This window comes from Mustela erminea, chromosome 8, assembly GCF_009829155.1.
Source record: "Mustela erminea isolate mMusErm1 chromosome 8, mMusErm1.Pri, whole genome shotgun sequence".
NCBI classification, from domain to species: Eukaryota; Metazoa; Chordata; class Mammalia; order Carnivora; family Mustelidae; genus Mustela; species Mustela erminea.
Genome location: NC_045621.1, coordinates 103,046,628 through 103,067,691, shown reverse-complemented (window position 1 = coordinate 103,067,691; position 21,064 = coordinate 103,046,628). Strand labels below are relative to the sequence as shown.

Here is a 21,064-nt window from a genome sequence, read left to right as displayed (position 1 = left end):
AGGTTTTCCCATTGAGGATGATATTCACTGTGGGTTTTTCATAGACCGATTTTATGAAGTTAAGGAATGTTCCCTCTATCCCTATACTTTGAAAGGTTTTAATCAGGAATGGATGCGGTATCTTTTTTTTTTTTTTAAGATTTTATTTATTTGACAGAGAGAAACAGGGATCACAAGTAGGCAGAGAGGCAGGCAGAGAGAAAGGGGGAAGCTGACTCCCCGCTGAGTAGAGAGCCCGATGCGGGTCTTGATCCCAGGACCCTGAGATCATGACCTGAGCCAAAGGCAGAGGCTTAACCCATTGAGCCACCCAGGCGACCAAACGGATGCGGTAACTTGTCAAATGTTTTTTCTGCATCAATTCAGAGGACCATGGGGCTCTTCTCTCTTCTCCTACTGATTTGTTCTATCACATTGATTGATTTGTGAATGCTAAACCACCCCTGCATCCCATGGATAAATCCTACCTGGTCATGGTAGATAATCTTTTTAATGTACTGTTGGATCTTATTAGCTAGGATCTTGTTGAGAATCTTGGCATCCATATTCATCAGGGATATTGGTCTGAAATTCTCCTTTGTGGTAGGGTCTTTGCCTGGTTTGGGGATCAGAGTAATGATGGCTTCATAAAGAGTCTGGAAGTTTTCTTTCTGTTTCTATTTTTTGAAACAGCTTCAGGAGAATAGGTATTATTTCTTCTTTGAACGTTTGATAGTATTCACCAGGGAATCCATCAGGTCCTGGGCTCTTGTGTTTTGGGAGGTTTATGATCACTTCTTCAATGTAGTTACTAGATATTGGTCTATTTAGGTTGTCAATTTCTTCCTGATTCAGTTTTGGAAGTTTCCAGGTTTCCAGGAATGCATCCATTTCATCTAGGTTGCTTAACTTATTGGCCTATAACTGTTGATAATAATTTCCGATGACTGTTTCTATTTCCTTGGTGTTAGTCATGATCTCTCCCTTTTCATTCAAAATTTTATTAATTTGGGTCCTTTCTCTTTTCTTTTGGATTAGTTTGGCCAGTGGTTTATCAATCTTATTGATTCTTTCAAAAAACCAGCTTCTAGTTTCATCAATGTGTTCTACTATATCTCTATTTTCTATCTCATTGATCTCTGCTCTAATCTTGATTATTTCCCTTCTTGTGTGGGGTTGGCTTAATTTGTTGTTGATTATCCAGTTCTTAAAGGTGTAAAGAGAACTGGTGTATTCTGGATTTTTCAATTTTCTTTGAGGGAGGCTTGGATGGCTATGTATTTCCCCCTTAGGACCTCATTTGCCATATCCCATAGGTTTTGTACTGATGTGTCTTCATTTTCATTGGTTTCCATGAATCGTTTTAAGTTCTTGATTTCCTGGTTGATCCAAACATTCTTAAGCAGGGTGGTCTTTAGCTTCCAAGTGTTTGAATTCCTTCCATACTTTTTATTGTGGTTGAGTTCCAGTTTCAAAGCATTGTGATCTGAGAATATGCAGGGAATAATCTCAATCTTACACTGTTGGTGGGAATGCAGGTTGGTGCAGCCACTTTGGAAAACAGTTTGGAGATTCCTTAAGAAATTAAAAATAGAGCTACCCTATGACCCTGCAATTGTACTACCAGGTATTTACCCCAAAGATATAGATGTAGTGAAAAGGGCCATCTGTACCCCAATGTTCATAGCAGCAATGGCCACAGTCACCAAACTGTGGAAAGAATCAAGATGCCCTTCAACAGACGAATGGATAAAGAAAATGTGGTCCATAAATACTATGGATTATTATGCCTCCATCGGAAAGGATGAATACCCAACTTTTGTATCAATATGGATGGAACTGGAGATTATGCTGAGTGAAATAAGTCAAGCAGGAAGAGTCAATTATCATATGCTTCACTTACTTGTGGAGCATAAGGAATAACATGGAGGACAGTGGGAGATGGAAAGAAGTGAACTGGGGGAAACTGGAGAGGGAGACAAACTATGAGAGACTGTGGACTCTGAGAAGCAAACTGAGGGTTTTGGAGGGGAGGCTGGTAGGGGGTTGGGTGAGCCTGGTGGTGGGTATTAAGGAGGCACGTATTGCATGGAGCACTGAGTGCGGTGCAAAAGAAATTAAGAAAAAAAAAGAGAGAGAGAAAAGAAAAAAAAAATTTTTTAAAAAGGAAACAAATGTTCAAATATATAATTCTTAAATTCTTAATTTATTATAATAATTAAATTACAATTATAATTTATATACTATAAAATTATACATTATAATATAATTTAAAATTAGTAACTCAAAATCTTAAATTATAGCTATCTAGATTTGAAGTGGCAATTCCCAAGGTGATGCCAGAAGTGGGCAAGATCAAACAAAACAAGTCTTATGCCCTTAATAGACACAAATGCTATTCATTCCATTGGACTGGAAAATGCACAATGACTACCTTATTTTAAAATATCTTTGCTTTTCTTTTTATCACTTGCTACAATCTAATATTACACTATAAATTGCCTTGTTTGATTTTTTTTTTTTTTTTACTCTTCTTCACTAGAACCTAAGTAGCAAAGTTTAGGGTGTTTGCTTTTTCCATTATTGTATTCTTAGGTGTACAAAAGTGCCCTGTATACTTAACCCATGAACAACACAGGTTTGAACTCTGTGAGTCTACTTTTATGCAGACTTTTTTCAATAAATATATTTGAAAAATTTTTGGAGATTTTCAACAATTTCAAAAAACCTGCAGACAAACCATAGTCTAGAAATACCAAAAAAAAATTTTTTTTTAAAAGATTTTATTTATTTGACAGAGAGAGATCACAGGTAGGTAGAGAGGCTGGCAGAGAGAGAGAGAGAGAGGGAGAGAGAAGCAGGCTCCCGGCCAAGCAGAGAGCCCGATGTGGGACTTGATCCCAGGATTCTGAGATCATGACCTGAGCCGAAGGCAGTGGCTTAACCCACTGAGCCACCCAGGCGCCCCGCAAAAAAATTTTTTTAAAAGGTATGTCATGACTGCATAAAATATATGTAGATACTAGTCTACTTTATCATTTATCATAAAACACACATGAATCTATTGGAAAAATTTACCAAAACTTCTGCACATTTACATGGCACCATTACAGTTGAAAGAAATGTAAACAAATGTAAAGATACAGTATGTAATCAGAACTGTACATTATTTACTACAGTACACACTGTATTACTGTAATAATTCCATAGCCTCCTGTTGCTGTTGTGAGCACAAGTGTTGCCAGTACCTGCTTAAAACTATGTGACACTAATCATCTCTGCGTGAGCAGTTCCATCTCTTCAAAAAATTGCATATAGCAGTAAAAGTGATCTCTCGTAGTTGTTGCTTATTTTTCAATGTGTTTAGTGGAATACTGTAAACCTCCAGTAACATCATGGGACCCATACAAAGTGCTACTTAGTGATGCTGGAAGTGTTCCCAAGCAAAGAAAATCATGACATTACAAGAAAAAAGCTGAACTGCTTGGTATGTACCATATACTGAGGTCTGCAGCTGTAGCATTTATTAGTAAGGAAGAGAAGCAAGCCTATAGATTTTAAGCAGAAAAAGACAGACTAAGTCTGTTTTGTGCACATCCAGTTGGGTTTTTGATTAGGACTGCCTATATCTATAAAGCTGCTAACCTTCCACATTTGAAGGGAAAAGATGAATACCATCTGCCAGATTTGGCTGTACAAGAAGGCCTGGACAACGAGAACTCATTTTCTAGATTGGTTCCATCAATGCTTTGTCCCTCAATTAAGAAAGTAATTTGCCTGTAAGGGACTGCCTTTTGAAGTTCTTTTGATATCGGACAATACCCAGGATATCAAAGTATTCTACTTGCCCTCAAACACAACATCTCTAATTCAGCCTCTAGGTCAGGGGGTCATAAGGACCTGTAAGGCTCATTACACATGGTCTCTATGGAAAGGATTGTCCATGCTACAGGAAAGAATCCTGGTAGAATATCATACAACTTTGGAAAGCTCACACTATTGAGGGTGCCATTGTTATAAAAAAGGTTGTGAAAGCCATCAAGCCCGAACTAAAAAAAAATCCTGGAGAAAACTGCCCAGATACCACCTGTGCATGACTTTATAGAAATTACAACAGAGCCAGTAAAGAAAATCATGAGAGAGATTGCAGATATGGCAAAATGATGGACGGTGAAAGGTTTAATGCTATGGACCTTTGAAGAAATTCAAGAGCTAACAAACAACATATCACAAGATTACCAGTAGATGACTTGAGTAGAGGTTTAGTGCTTCCAAACCAGTGCCAGATAATGAGGAAGAATAAACAGTGCAGCAAATGAACTGATATTTGACAATCTGGTAGAAGAGTTCTGATTATTTAAGACTGCTTTTGAGTTCTTTTACAACACGGGCCCTTCTATGATATGAGCAATAAAATGAAAACAGTGAAAGGAGAATTAGTACTCTCAACTTCTTTAGAGAAATGAAAAAGTAAAAGAATAGGTCAGAAATTACAATGCATTTTCATTAAGTTACACCAAGTATGCCTGCCTCTCCTGCCTCTCCCTTCCACCTCCTCCACTTCTTATACCTCTGCTATCTCTGAGACAGTAAGACCAAACCCTCATCTTCCTCCTCAGCATGAAGATGACAAGGATAAAGACCTTATGACAATTAACTTCCAATTAATGAATAGTAAATAATCATCATGCCATTCAGTTAGTAAACTTAACTGTTATATCTTTTTTTTTTTTTTTTTTAAAGATTTTTATTTATTTATTTGACAGAGAGAGATCACAAGCAGGCAGAGAGAGAGGAGGAAGCAGGCTCGCGGCTGAGCAGAGAGCCCAATGCGGGGCTCGATCCCAGGACCCTGGGATCATGACCTGAGCCGAAGGCAGCGGCTTAATCCACTGAGCCACCCAGGCGCCCCTTAACTGTTATATCTTGTGTGGGTATCTTTGTGCAGAAATCTAACTGCACAGCAAGAACTATATATTTCTGTGTCATCATCATCGACAATGTCTAAGTATCTGCCTGTAGAACATCAAGCTCAAGACTCATATGGAAGTGGATAGCCTATCCTTATATAAGAATAAACTCAGTAGTATTTAGTATAAAGTTAATGAGGTGTTAGGTTTCTTAAATTTTTTTAAAAGAATTATCAGAAAGAGACAGAGAGCACATGTGTGGGGGATGAGCAGATGGAGGTAAGGGAGAGAATCATAAGCAGACTCCTTGCTGAACACAGAGCTGAATGGGGGGCTTGATCCCAGGACCCTGAGATCATGACCTAGGCCAAAAATCAAGTGTCAGTTGCTTAACCAACTGAGCCACCCAGGAGCCTCAGCTTTCTCAATGTTTTATAACTTTGCTTTCAAAAAATTACATTATTGTGCAGTATGCCTCTTTCTCTCATAATTGGAGAGACTGCATTTCAGCCTGTCATCACAGGTAAGGAGATTTTTAAAAATTAACAATGTTTCCCATATTGTATTAGGACTATAACTGTAATACTGTATGCCATAAACATTTTAAAAGGATTCATTCATTAGTATATAGGCTACACTACCATATAGCATCCATACTGCTACTTCTTCATTATTAATGTCTGAATCATTACACCTTATGAATTTCTTTTTCACATTAACTTTTCATTTTTGATGTCTAGTGTTAGTAATACATTTAACATCTACAGTGTTTCATATCTTTAAGTTGATGTAGGTACTGACACATCATCTTATAAACAGAGTACACTTATCAATACAGTCCTGTAAATGTATTTTTTCCTCATGATTTTTTTAGTAACATTTTCTTTTTTCTAGTTTATTTTAAGAACATAGTATATAATACATACATATAACATTGAAAATGTGTGTTAATCGACTATGTTATCAGTAAGGCTTTGGGTCAGCAGTTGGCTATTAATAATTAAGTTTTGGGGGGCTGCTGGGTGGCTCAGTCAGTTGAGCAGCTGCCTTCAGGTCAGGTATGATGCTAGGGTTCTGGGATTGAGCCCCGTATCGCGTTCCCTGATCAGCAGAGAGCCTCTTCTCCCTCTCCCTCTGCCTGCCACTCTGCCTACTTGTGCTCTCTATCTGTCAAATAAAATAAATAAAATCTTTCAAAAAAAAGAGAAAGTTCTGGGGGAATCAGAAGTTATATGAAGATTTCTGGCTGTACTGGTGGAAGAAGTAAGGGGCTGACACTTGGAAACTCTGTGTTGTGCAAGGGTCAACTGTACTCGTAAGTTAAATGAATGGATTTATTTAACTTATCCTGGATGCCTGGGTGGCTTAGTCAGTTGAGCATCTGCCTTTGGCTCAGGTCGTGACCCCGGGGGGCAGGGGCTGAATCTCATATCAGGCTCCTTGCTGGGTGGGGAGCCTCCTTCTCCCTCCACCAGCCACTCTCCCTGCTCTCTGACAAATAAATAAAATTTATTAAAAAAAAAAAAAGAAAAAAGAATGATTGCTATCATCAGTAGGAAGTCTTAGCTATTTAGCTTGGCACTGAAGGTCTTTAAACAACCATCTCATCCCATTTTATCTCCCCCTTCCAACTAGTTAAAAACTGTCTTTTCCTAACAGGCCAGTTCCAGGATGTCCTGTGTACACATAACTACATATTTCATTAATGCAGCTCCCATTACTTCATGTCTCTCTGACACATCAAACTAAACCAGATGGAGACCATCTTCTCTGTGAAAATTTCATTAGCCCATATCTACAAGTTTCTCACCTGGATATTTATCTGTTTCTTAAACCACTCATCTGAAACACATAAATACAGTCAGCTATGTGACAATGGCTGGGATAGTATATATATAAAGGACTGCCTACGGTAAACTACCTGTGGGAAAGGGCCAGTTAGGTTTGTTTGTTTGTTTAAATTTCTAATCTTTCAGGTATTAATACTTCTAAAAACTTTAGTGATCATACAGTTGGTGTCAGAATGCTACAAAGGTTTCTCAATTTCTGTACTTATCATGGACTAGTAATAAATAGTTCATAGATCATTGCCAGTCTGTGGTCATACTCTGAGCATCAATGAACCATTATATAATTTTACATTCCTCACAGAGCCTGGTTCTCAAGTAAGTGTTTCTCAATTGATTACTGATGGTAATATCCTTATACTTACTTAGGCACAATAGAATATTGAGGAAATGTTTCATATAATCCCTGATTATAAATACTTACAATGAGCTTTATAGATATAGTTACCTATGGAACTTAGATTAAATAATGATTAAAAGGGAGAGATCACAATATGCAGTGGCTATATGACTTGACAATGTAAATTTAAGCAACCACAAAAAGTTGGGGAAAATTTTTAACCATTTCAGTAATAAATGATATGGTGATATTAAAATTATAGCTTTAAGTGTAATGTGCGATGAAAACATAATTAATTGTGGAATATTCTAATTCTGGAATCCCTTGGGTCCTCTAAGAATTAAAATATTCTGTGTATCTCAATATAGGTTTGTAGAAACAAAGATTCCAACTCTGTATACTTAAACAGCACAAAAATAATGACAAACTAGTAGGAATGAACATTCTTATCAGTCAGATTGAGATTTTTAAAATATCATTTTGCATTAAAACAAACAAGGACTTCTTGAAAAAATAGCTAATTCCTGGTCTATGGCAGTAAATAGATAAAATGAGCCTGAAACATCTTAAAATACTAGATAGCATGGAAGCTGACTACAAAGGTCACGTCAAAAGGACTAAAGGATCAAAAGAACAAAGTGACAAGAAGGGATAATTTGAGCTTCAATAAGGAAAAAGATGGTAAAATACTGAAACTTGTCAAAAATATTTAATCTATGAACAAACGATACTGTTTTTAAAATGTATTTGTATATCTCTAAGGATGGGAGGGAACCAATTCACTAACCTGAAAACTCAGCAAATAGGAAAGAATCAAATAGCACTTTTCCCTGCTTTTCATATACGAACTGTGCTACTCGGTAATCAAAGAGTAAAAGAAGGGAAGGAACTCCCTATAAAATATCCCAATGAATAAGTAAAAACAAAAAGAGAATTAAGATTTTCTGTTTTGCTGCCTCCAGTGAATTAATGGATCCAGGCACTGAACATCAATGGTTGTTAACACTAAAAAAGGGAAAACTGGATGTTATGTACCTCCTCACAAAATAATACAAAAAACGGATCAATCTAATTCCAAACATGCCTCTTGATCAAGCTGCAACCTAGAAGAAATACACAGAATAGCAGAACATGTTGAATTATACCATGAATATATGATCAGTAAAGTCCACACAATAAGAAATTGAAGGTGAAATGATCAAATTCTTCCACAAGAAAATTTTAAGAAAGGAAGGATTAACAGATTTAAAGCTACCAGTTTAAAAAAAACAAAATGCAAAACCAAGTTGTATTATCTAGGAAGGCACACTTGGGTGATAAAACCATAAAAAAAAAAAATACAATTAGGGAAGAGGCTGTTACTGGGAGAGGGCTCAAAGAGTGTTTCTGAAATGGCTGGCTAAAACCTACTGCCTATGGCGTCTGGGTGGCTAAGTTAAGCCTCTGCCTTTGGCTCAGGTCATGATTCCTCAGTCCTGGGATCAAGTCCCACCATCAGGCTCCCAGCATCTCCCTCTGCTCCTCTCCCCTGCTCGTGCTCTCTCTCTTGCTCTCAAATAAATAAATAAAAATTTTAAAAAATCTACTGCTTGACTTGCAGATGTTCACTAAAATATAGTACATACTTGTAGTTCTGTTCTATTTTAGAAAAGATTTAAAAAATAGCAATGTAAAAGGATGAGATTTCTGATATGAGTAGATCTTCTAATATTTTCCACATCCTCAATTGTTCATTTCATGTTCCTCTGTAAGAGCCATCCCTCCTTTCCTTTGGAGACTCCTGTTGTAAACATAATCTAAACAGCTAGGACTACTTATTATTCCAACCTGTGTATTGTCACATGTGAAGAGTAAAGTAACTCAGTCCCACTAAAATTTTATGTATTGTGGATGGGGGCGACATTAATTTTAAGTCCTATGGGGTAGCTATTAAAATAATTCCCTTAATCATTTGTAATTATAAAATATTTCAAAAACAATACAGAAATATCAAGAAGTCAATGAATATCCCTCATCTTCTCTGTCTCATTCCCCAGAGATAAATACTTTGAGATGTATACTCTTTTAGATCTTCATGTTTATTTAAAAAATACATATTATATATAACTACACAATTTAATAAAAACTAGGATATATAATTCTGCAATTTTTCTTTTGCACTTAGCATTTCATAGACATCTTTTCATATCTATATACCTCTAACTCATCAATTTTTATTGCTGCATATTATTCCAAAATATGGATTTGTCATAATTTTTTTTTAAAGATTGTATTTATTTATTTGACAGAGAGAGATCACAAGTAGACAGAGAGGCAGGCAGAGAGAGAGAGAGAGAGAGAGGGAAGCAGGCTCCCTGCTGAGCAGAGAGCCCGATGCGGGACTCGATCCCAGGACCCTGAAATCATGACCTGAGCCGAAGGCAGCAGTTTAACCCACTGAGCCACCCAGGCACCCTTGTCATAATTTCTTAACCATTTTCGTTCATTCAAAGTGTTTCTAATTTTTTAGTATTACAAACAATATTGTAATAAAAATCCTTAAACACATTAATTAAAACACCTATATAAATATTCTAAAGGATGGAATCTAAGAAAAGGAAGTGATTAAAGATTATATTCACCTCTGCTGTTCCTTGAACTGCTAAGCAACCTATTTCATGATCTATGACTGATGTTTCCTCCCCTAGGTATATGCATTATACCTTCTGTTTAATCTTCTCAGTGAGGGTGGCACTGATACCCTACTTCTGGTTGTCTCCGTCCCCTTTCTCAGGTAATTTTTCTCCATAGCAGCTATTACCATCTATTATTTATTCAGTTAACTAAAGAAAATTGAGTATAATGTATATATAGTAAAATATACATATCTTAAATGTGCAACCCAAAAGTTTACATGTATACATATACATATATATACACACATCTTTGTAACCATGACAAACTAATACACATATTTTCAAAATCCAAGAGGGCTCCCTCATGAGCCTCCCAGCTAATAAAACCCTTCCAGGAGTGACTGCTATTCTCACTTCTATCAGTACAGACTGGTATTTTGCCTGTTACTGAACTTTACTCCCACAGAACACCTGCTATGTATTCTGATGTACTCAATTACTTTATAATCTGTTCTGCCCAACAGAATGCAAGCATCGTAAGGGTTTGGTTTTATCTGCCTTACTCACTGCTGTACCCATAGTGTAGCTATAAACAGGACTTGCAACATAGAAGGTGCTCAATAAATATTCACAGAATGAATAAATAATCAAAATAGCATCATCTTCTTGAAACTTTGATGGGCAAAATTTATTTTTCAGTAGAATTATTTTCCTCATTATTATAAATACCTATGGAAATAAGATATTCACAATGAAGCCTAAAACTTGAGTAGACTATCTGTTCTATCAGTGACTGAATAAGGAACATAAGAATCTATCACTTTCTTTTGCTCTATGAAAGACACTATTAAGGGAATAAAAGGGCAAATCAAAGAGTGGGGAAAAGATACTTGCAAATCACACATCCATCAAAAATGTATATGTAGGGACACCCGGGTGGCTCACTTGTTTAAGTCATCTGCCTTTGGCTCAGATTATGATCCCTGGCTCCTGGGATCAAGCTCCATGTTGAACTCCACACTGAGCATGGAGCCTGCTTTCCCCTTTCCTCCCTGATGGTGCTCTCTTTCACTACCTCTGTTTCTCAAATAAATAATAAATAAAATCTTTTTTTTAAAAAAGTGTATCTAGAATATATAGTTTTAAAAAAACAAGAGCAAGAAAAGAAACAATGAACTTAAATAATGGGCAAAACATCTGAATAGACATTCATCAAAGATACAATACTCTTAGAGGGCACGGATTGCATGGAGCACGGGGTGTGGTGCAAAAATAATGAATACTGTTATGCTGGAAAAAAAAAAAAAGATACAATACTCAACATAATTAGTCATTAAAGAAATGCAAAGTAAATCCATGATAAGATAAAACACACCTATTAGAAAAGCTTACAAAGAAACAAAACAAAATGGACAGCACCTCATATCAAAAATGATGTGAATAACAGGAACTTACAAATATTGCTAGTAGGGATACGAAGTGGTTCAGACACTCTGGAAAACAATTTGGCAGTTTCATATAAAGCAAAATAGACACTTACCATATGACCCAGCAACCCCACTATGGGGTTTTTACCCTACAGAAGTAAGAACTTAAATCCACACAAAAATGTGTAAATGAATTTTCTGCAGTAGTCTATTAATAAAAAACAAAAACAAAACACAACTACCAGAAACAATCCAGATGTTCTTCAATGGGCGAATGACTACACACAAAAAGGAATTAACTACTGAAATACATAATAACTTGGATAAATCTCAAATATATTACTGTAAAAAACCAGTCTCAGAAGTTTACATAACAAAGGATTCCGTTTATGAGACATGGCGGAAAGGATAAAACTATGGAGTCAGAGAATAGACCAGTGGTTGCCAGGGATCGGGGAAAGGAGGTTAGATTACAAAGGAGTAGCACAAGCAAGATTTTGGGGTAATGGACTATGTGGTGGTAGTTACATGAATCTACACATGTGCTAAAACTTACACAACACACACACACATACACATACACACAAAACCAAAATCCAAATACGTTATTTTAAAAAACAAAATACCCCGTTTTCTCCCCCCAAATCTTTTTCTCCTGAAGTTTTCATTCTTCTTTTTCCTCTACATTTCCTTTTCCCTTATTCATAATCTTCTAGATATACAAAATGTTCTTATTTTCTCAAATATGCCATGATCTCTATTGATTTCAGGTCTTTATTCATACTGATGGTCCACAGTGAAAACCACTCTCTTGGCTAATTCTTATTCATTGTTCTGGCTTCAATAAATTACTTCTTCTAAAAAGCCTTCCCTACTCTTTGTTCCCAGGCTGGATTAGATATTCTGTCATATAATCCCATAGTATTCTGTACTTTTCCCTTCATGTTTTCACATATTTAATTGTCAATACATGCTCCATTTCCTTCTCCCCCACCATCCTGCAAGCTCCATGAGGGCAGGAATAATTGATGTTTTGCTCACTAAGCAACTCTTTGCACCAAGACCATGGAAGGGACCTATCAGATCCACCTCAATGAATGCTCTAAATCCTGTTTATATTTTGCAGATTGCTATAAATAACTTGTTCTACTTTCTGATTTTCAATCTACATTTTGAAGCAGTCAGAAAACATCTTACCTAATTTTTCCAAATAAAATATTATTTCAAACACACTTTCCCTTGTGACAGTGAGTTAAAACTTAAGTATTCTCTTTATATTTACTCTCCCTTCCACTTTTTTTTTCCTTTTCCTTCTTGTTCAGGGTGTTGTAAAATTCCCCTTCACATTCAATGAACATCTGCATGTTTTCTTCTTGAGTTCTTGGTATCCACACACAACAGAAACATCCTTTCCTGGCATTTTTTATCAGTACAAATACATTTCTAAATACCTTTGATCACTTAAAATTTAAATTAATTTAATGTTACTCTACATTTACGGCCTTCTTAGAAAGGGTTTTATAATCTAATAATTTAAACAACAAAAATCCTAATCAAATCCTCAATCAAATCAAATCAAACAAAAAATCCTTAATCAAATCAATAAATAACATGGTTAATTATGTATGAGATCCAGCATGTCACTTAAATTAAAAAAGAAAAGTCTTAACACTCTTTGTACTTCATTGACAGCAATCAGTGAGATCAGAAAGCAAAGTACACTACCTTTACAAAACTGCTAAGAACTAAAATGACTGAATTTAGTAATTTTTTTTAAAAGATTTTATTTATCTATTTCACAGACAGAGAGATCACAAGTAGACAGAGAGGCAGGCAGAGAGAGTTGGACCTCCAACTCTCCAGGACCTGGAGATCTCCTCCCAGGACCTGGAGATCATGACCTGAGCCTAAGGCAGAGGCTTAAACCACTGAGCCACCAAGGAGCCCCTAGTAGTCTTTTTATTGTTAACCATAGTTTACTTCACATATGTAAAGCTCCACAGTTTTAAACTTTATAATGATAAAAAAACAAAGTCGAGTTATACAAATATTGAACACTATGTTACATTTTGGAGAACTATAATATAACAACCCCCAAACAGGGTTGAGGGGGGATGGAGCACATTTTAAAGAAAACAAAAAGTTCAAGAGAGCCTTACCTACACATTTTAATAGGAATCAGACAGATTACCAAGTTACAAGCATTCAGAATTACCAGATACAGTCAGGTGAGGAAAGCCAGTCATTCGGTTTTTTAAAGAAGGGATTGACATAGCTTCGTGAAATGTAAGAATCAACACTCCTCTCTTGAAGATCATGGTCAGGTGAGGCCCTCAACAATAAAACCACTTCATGGAACAGACACTGAATGTGTACATTAAAATAAATTTAAAATATCTATCTAAGGAAAACTTAACTCCCTTTTAGGCTGTTATTCTTATTAGGCTTAGCAATTTGTCCCAAGAGAATATAAAACCTATTACCAATTGAACCAGTGATTACCCATAATTCCACTTTTCACTGGTCATGTAGAAAAGCTGTACTCCAGTTACTTCTAAAGGACTATAACCTCTTGATGAAGAGAACATGACAGCAATCTAGTTAGAGACACACAAATGAAGAATTGCCACTTAGAAATATGTCTACAACAGCAGAAAAGGGTTTCTGGAAGCAGCAAAGTTTGACACGATAAAGAAGTTGTTACAGAGTTCTGTGTAGAAGAAGCCAATGACTGTAAAATCCATCTTAATAAAGGGATTTGTGGCAAAGGAGAAACACAACCAAAGTATGTTAATATATTTCATTCTGTGCTTTATAAATAAAAATTTATAATGATGTCACCAAATGATGAAAACAACACAAGCCTCACTGAGGTGAAAGCATCTTTTATAATGATAATGAACGCAAAAAAACTCTACTTTTTCTATATAGTTTTATTATCTCTTATGGTCTGCAAAAATCACCTTTATAACGTAGAACACTAGCTTGAAGAAAAATAACATGAAAAAACCCACTTCAACCATTCCTCCTCTTTTCAGGTATTAAATCTTAAGTGATTGTGAAAATACTTCTATTCAGTGCAACTATGCTGGCGGGACTCACTAGTTATTCCATTTGCTTAATCCTAACAGCACATTAAATAAAAACTTTCATACTGAGTAAACGAAGCCTAACTCAGCAACATCAAATTAGTTCTCTTTACTTACCCTTGCATAGTGGAATTCAACTCCATAGAGTTCTAAGGTACGTGCTGTGTTCAGGTAATTAAATTCTGCTTCTGCAGGAGACAAACCTCTGTAAAGACATTATGTTTAAAATTAAACCAACCACAAATATGGCCAAATTAGGAAAAAAGCTTACTTACCTGGAAAAATTTTAGCATTCTAGTTGAACATTTTATAATACACCATGCATGACTACTCCTCTTAGTTAATATCTAACTTACCTGGAGGATACATTTTCAGGACACAAATCATTATTTTGTAGAATTTTTATTTTCCAGAAATATTATATTTTGTAGAATATTTTATTTTCCAGAACGCACCAGGGGATGTAGAGCAAAAGGTACCCTTGTGCACTGTTGGTGGGAATGCAGACCAGTGTAGCCACTGTGGAAAACAGTATGGCGGTTCCTCAAAAAATTAAAAATACCAAATGATCTAGTAATTCCACTAATGGGTATTAGCCAAGATATGGAAGCAAGTCAGCATCCACTGACAGATGAATGGATATGATGTGGTTTACATACATATTACTCAGCCATAAAAAAGAAGGAGATCTTACCATTTGTGACAAAATGGACTTAGAGGATATTATACTAAGTGAAATAAGTCAGTCTAAGAAAGACAAACACCATATGATTTCACTTACATGTGAAATCTAAAAAATTAAGAAATAAAAAGCAGAAACAGACCCAGAAATACTAAGAAAAACTGATGGTTGCCAAAGGGGATAGGCAAAAATGGGTGAAAGGGAACAGGAGATACGGGCTTCCAGATCTAGAATGAGTTACTAATCATGAGGAAGCGCGAGGCACAGCGTAGGGAATATAGTCAATAGTATTACAAAAGCGTTGTATGGTAACAGATGGTAGCTACATTTGTGAATGTAGCATAAGGGACAGACTTGCTGAATTACTATCTTATACACCTGAAATGAATATAACTGTATAACTGGCAACTATATTTAAAAAAAAAAAAAAGGATGAGGTTTTAAAAGTCCCTACTTGGGACAACGCCTGGGTGACTCAGCTGGTTAAGTGGCTGCCTTCAGCTCAGATTATCATCCCAGGGTCCTGGGATTGAGTCCCACATCAGGTTTCTTACTATGCGGGCAGTCTGCTTCTCTTCTGCCCGAAGCTCCCCCTGCTTATGCTTGCTGTCTCTCTCTCCCTTTTTCTCTGGTGAATAAATAAATAAAATCTTTAAAATAGGGGCGCCTAGGTGGCTCAATGGGTTAAAGCCTCTGCCTTCGGCTCAGGTCATGATCCCAGGGTCCTGGGATCAAGCCCCACATCAGGCTCTCTGCTCAGCAGGGAGCCTGCTTTCACTCTCTGGCTACCTCACTGCCTACTTGTGATCTCTGTCAAATAAACAAAATCTTTTTTAAAAATATTTTTTAAATAGATAAATAAATAAATGAATAAATAAAATCAATAAATAAATATCCCTAGCTGTTCTTATGGCTGATAAAGTCATTTACTCTCTGACTTTTTAAAAGAAGTGTTTTTCAAAAATTTCAGAATTTGGTCCATATACTATATCTGCATTTAAATCACAGTTGCTGCTAAAACATGCAAATTTTGAGATGACTTCCAAAGCAGTGCTTCTTAGAGTATGGTGTCCAGTCATGTGTTGGTTCATAACAAGTATAGAAACGGAGAGAGTCAGAGTCTTTTTTATATTTCATAGCATTCTGGCAGAGTAATTTCAAGTCTATCGAATCTAATAAGAAAAACAAAGACTTGCAATTTTTATGTCTCTGTCTATTCTACTTTCCTAGTAATTCAATTTTATTATATCTTTCAGAAGTTTCATTCCATGACAGATCGGGGAAAAATCAGTCTTTCATCACAGATAGGCTTAGAAGTACTGCTGTATACAATCTGATATAGAAGAGATAATGTCCAAATTGTTTATATTTAAGAAATGTCCCAGGTGATTCTTATGAACACAAGTCTGAGAACTACTGCTCTAGCAAAGGCTTTCAAAACAAATTTACTCCTATATTATATATGCTTCTAACAATTTTTGTTATCTGATATTATTAGACTACAGCAGAGCCAAAACAACAAATTACAAAATTACAAACATATCAACCTTTCACTCACTAATGATACCAGAAAAGGAAGCCAACAGCCTGCCAGTGCATGATCATAAAAATGGGATTCCTAAAACAAGCACATATACCTCAATTTTCTGTAAAATTCAATGAAGTTAAACAAATACTCTACCTCCCCACCCCACACCCTACTCCTCAGTTAAACTGGATGATTCTATTTTTTGTTAAATGATCTGAGGAATCATTTCTTTAAATGAAATATAATATATAACCAATATTTTGTCAAACTTTTTCCTGACAGAAGGGATTTTTCCATTACTGGCAAATTTTTTTAAAAATCTGGTTTATCTTTAAATGCTTGATTTGGATATACTATGTGTAAAACTTTTATTATAAATGGCATTTTTACTGTTAGACCAAAACAGACCCCTCACCAACATTAGGGCAGTCTACCGAAATTCTCATCTTTTTAGTCTTATTTTAGATTAAAGGTCAGCAAACTATTATTGAAAAGAGCTGAGCAGTAAATACTCTGGCCTTTTAGGTCACACAGTCTCGCTATTTAACTACTCAACTCCACTGCTATATGCAAGCAGTCACAGATAGGAGGACAAATAAGGGAACCTATGCTCCGATAAGTGTTCATATATGGACACCAAACTGGAATTTCTCAAAATTTCACATGCCACAGAATGTTATTCCTCTTTTTGTATTTCTCTCAAACATTTACAGTGTACAGATCATTCTTAGCTCATGGGCCATACAAAAATAGACAGTGGGCAAGTTTGCCAACCTGTTTTAGATATATGGGCCATTACCAAATGAAAGTTAAGTTTCCTTAATATTAAGAACTAATATTTCTTTAATGCTTACCTAATGTGCTGGGCACTGTTCTGAGTACTTTGTATATATAAACTCACTTAATCCTTACATTAACTCCAGAGACAGATACTTTTATTACCCCCAATTTACATATAACGAAATACAGAAACAGAGGTAGAAACCAATTTGGCCAAGATTGTAAGATAGTTAAGTTGTCTTAACCAGAATTTCAGACTAGGCAGTCTGGCTCTCTAGTTCAAACTTTTTCTTAGCCAATGAGCAACACTGCCTAGTCCCACCACTGAGCATTTTGAATTGCATGTTAAAGCAAGAGTAACCCAATAAACAATATTATTTTCTATTCAATGCAAAAAATCTCTTCTTGAAACAAATTATGTCACAGAAAATTAAGAATCACAAAATATCAAAGTTGAATATTGTTATGAATGAAAAAATGCTACTTATTAAAGGACTTTTAATTATTAATTTAATATTACATAAGGTTACTTTTTTCCTCTTGGCTCATTACCCAAAAAAAAATTCCTTTCACATAGCTAAAAACTAAGAAAGAATTACTAAGTAGACTGATCTGTAACAACTGATCTGTGAACATAATACTAATATTCTAAAATTCCTACTTAAAGAACTGTCAACTTTACATAATAGCAATTTTTTTCTTAACTTCCTTCCTTCCCTCCCTCTCTCCCTCTCCTTCCTTCCCTCCTCCCACACCCCTCTTTCTTTCAGTAGGCTCCATGTCAGCATGGAGCCCAACATGGGGCCTGAACTCACAACCCTGAGATCAAGACCTGAGCTGAGATTGAGAGTCAGAGGTTCAACCAAGTCACCCAGGCGCCCCAATAGCAAATTTCTGTTTACATAGTTTTGTGGTTCTCACTAGAAATGAAAGAAAACCTCATATAATTCTACGAAATTAGCAATGATTTTTTTTTAGTATAGAAAACACACATTTCCTTACATTAATCCTACTATTTTAAATAACAGTAAACTGTTCTGTATTAATTAAATTTAACAATCACATTAGAAATAATTTGAAACATTTCTCTAGAAAAGATGCCCCTGAGAAGTTTATGAAATAAGCAGAAAAATAAACAAATCCTTACGTATGTTGCTGATGTAATTTTGCGATTTCTTTTTCAAAATCTTGAGGTTGATCAGGAATGAAAGAATAATCTGAGAGGTAGCCTGGCAAGTTTTCTGACTGATTGTAGTCTCCAAGTTCAGCTATTACATGGAAGGAAAGTAGTCACAATTTAATAAACACATTTTCTAATTCTAATAGCCAAATCAGCAATGTCGTGAATTCCATTTTATTTATGGAAGTAAAATATTTGTTTAACTGCAAGCTACCATGTAATCAAGTTATAACAGCACACTTAACATTCTTCTAGGTTTCAAACGTCAGAAGAACTTTTTTCCCAGAAATCTAAGTAACTGCTAACTAGCTGAATTTCTATTATATTTCCTTTGCAATCACTTTTTTTTGTGATATAGTAACTAATGTCTAAAGAACTCTTGTATTAAAGGCACTGTTTTATCAACACAGACCATGCAATCACATGCTACATGACTCAAGAGAGGATTCAGACTTACATTGAACAGCAAATGAAGCCAAAAGGGCAGCAGTATTATAAGGACAGGGCAATCTAATAAAACAAAACAGAAAATACATAACCCAAGGTTAAACACAACAATTTCAAAAGCACTGTAATTTATATACTATCACATATGAAGTTCCATGACTTACATTTTAACTATTAACTAATGAACTTATCTGATGAAAAAAATTCATACTGCATATAACCATCTTTCAATAAATACTTTGTTTGCAATGATCATGAGTTACTTAAGTAATACACAATTAAAAGTACTTTCAAAGTCCATTATTAAAAATTTAAAAATAGCCCACCTTCCAGTAAGAATGTCTTGTTTAATCTGCAAAAAATACTGGTACCTTAAAAAAAAAAAAGAGAGCAAGAGATGGCATTTAGCATTTACTGTAATCACAACAATTAGGTTTTAAAAATTGTATACTTATATTAACTAATAAAATTGAAATATTTAAATATTTGCTTTTATAATCTATATATTACCACATATAAAGATATTTTTAAATAAGTTTTCATAAATTCATGAATCCTAATCTTTAAAATTCTTTGATAAACGAAATTCTGTACTTCAAATAACTTGTTTCCGCTAGCTTCTATTATAAAAACTCAAGATCTTTAAAGAGTTATGTGACTGAGAAAGATTAGAGAGAATACTCTGAAGATTGGTGTTTGCAGAAGCTAGAACTGGGCATTCAAAAACTTGAGTCAGAGACATAGGAGAGCTGAAAGTAGCAATGCACTAGAGATCAAGTGGAGAAAGTCATCCTTTCTGCAGAGACAGAATGCCAGGTGCAAAGACAGGTCTATGGTCATCTTATCATTATGCTGCCGGAAGCTGCTAAATGTAGAAAAGCACCATTCCATTTTCATTTGATTTAAGAAAGCTCTTTATGATCAGAATAAAAACAAAACAAAAAACTTAAGCTCCCTTCCCTACCATCAGAATTGCCAAGTACCTAAAGTCCTTTAAAACCAACAAAAATACAAAATTTCTATTAAAAAGAATGCTGATATTGCTTATAAAATGGTATTGTCTTCCTGTCCCCACTAGTAAGTCATTCCCTCAGAGATATGTCAATGCTTGCAAGAAGTCATCTGTGCTATGTGACATTGGCATAAGACCAAATTCTGTGCCTTTAAAAAATGCTTAAACAGGGAATTTAGGACTTTATTTTATCCCACTGAAAAAAGTATACATACTCCAAGAATCAAAAACCAGGTTTAACAATTTCAATTTCTGGCAATTTCTGGCTGATTAAAATTATTAAAGAGCTCCATGACAATATTCAAATTACCAAAAAATGTAATTAAGGATTTCAGAGAATCAGATATTCCCTAAAAATTTTTTTTAAAGTTGATACAAATATTTGGTTTCACATATTAATGAAGTATATAACTCCCTGTGAGAATTAATATGTAATATTGTAAATATTACCTATGTATTCAATTTAAGACAATATATTTCTACCTAGGTTACTTGGTTTCATAATTAAAAGTTAAACGTTCCTGGTAGGAACAAATCTTATAGTTAAGATTGAAAAGGCATCTATATTCTTTTTTTTTAAATAAACTTTTTTTTTTAATTAGACAAACAGAGATCACAGGTAGGCAGAGAGAGAGAGAGAGAGAGGAAGAGAAGCAGACTCCCCACTGAGCAGAGAGCCCGATGCAGGGCTCAATCCCAGGACCCTGGGATCACAACCTGAGCCGAAGGCAGATGCTTTAACCCACTGAGCCGCCCAGGCGCCCCAGGCATCTATATTCTTAACATAATATTGTAAATCTTATATACATAATACCTATGCCTGCTGAATTTTATTTATATACCACCCAGTAAGGGCTGAGTGGAAAGCAGAATTCAAGTCCTGGCTAAACCAGCCAGTGCTCTTTAGAAAATCAATTAAAGGCTTCGTTTCTATATTTGTAAAAAACGACGAATATCACTTGTCTAGTATGTGTATCCCATAGGCCCTAAATAAGGTGATAAAAACACAATTTTTAAAGACAATTAAAACTTTTATGATGGACTTATTTGGCTTAGCATGATAGCCTCTAGTTCCACCCACATCACTGCAAATGGCAAGACTTTTAAGATAGATTAAAAATGTCTGAGGTAAATATAGAAATGATATGTTTAATCTGTGAAAATAATACAATTTTTCTAATCCAGATAATACCATAAGCACTTTTTATGTACTGAGTATACCTAAGCA

At 35.3% G+C, this 21,064-nt stretch overlaps 1 protein-coding gene across 5 annotated transcripts in view; it reads right to left on the bottom strand.

Moving 5' to 3' along the window:
- The window catches only part of PTPN4 (protein tyrosine phosphatase non-receptor type 4), a 221,962-nt gene that overhangs the window by 84,775 nt on the left and 116,123 nt on the right, over window positions 1-21,064 (bottom strand). For all 5 annotated transcript variants that reach the window (XM_032353878.1, XM_032353880.1, XM_032353879.1 and 2 more), the window contains 4 exons: window positions 19,151-19,195; window positions 18,835-18,887; window positions 18,345-18,465; window positions 14,325-14,412 (listed from right to left, as the gene is read on the bottom strand). In XM_032353878.1, coding sequence (XP_032209769.1) covers window positions 14,325-14,412; window positions 18,345-18,465; window positions 18,835-18,887; window positions 19,151-19,195 — 307 coding nt within the window. The remainder of the gene's footprint in view (window positions 1-14,324; window positions 14,413-18,344; window positions 18,466-18,834; window positions 18,888-19,150; window positions 19,196-21,064) is intronic.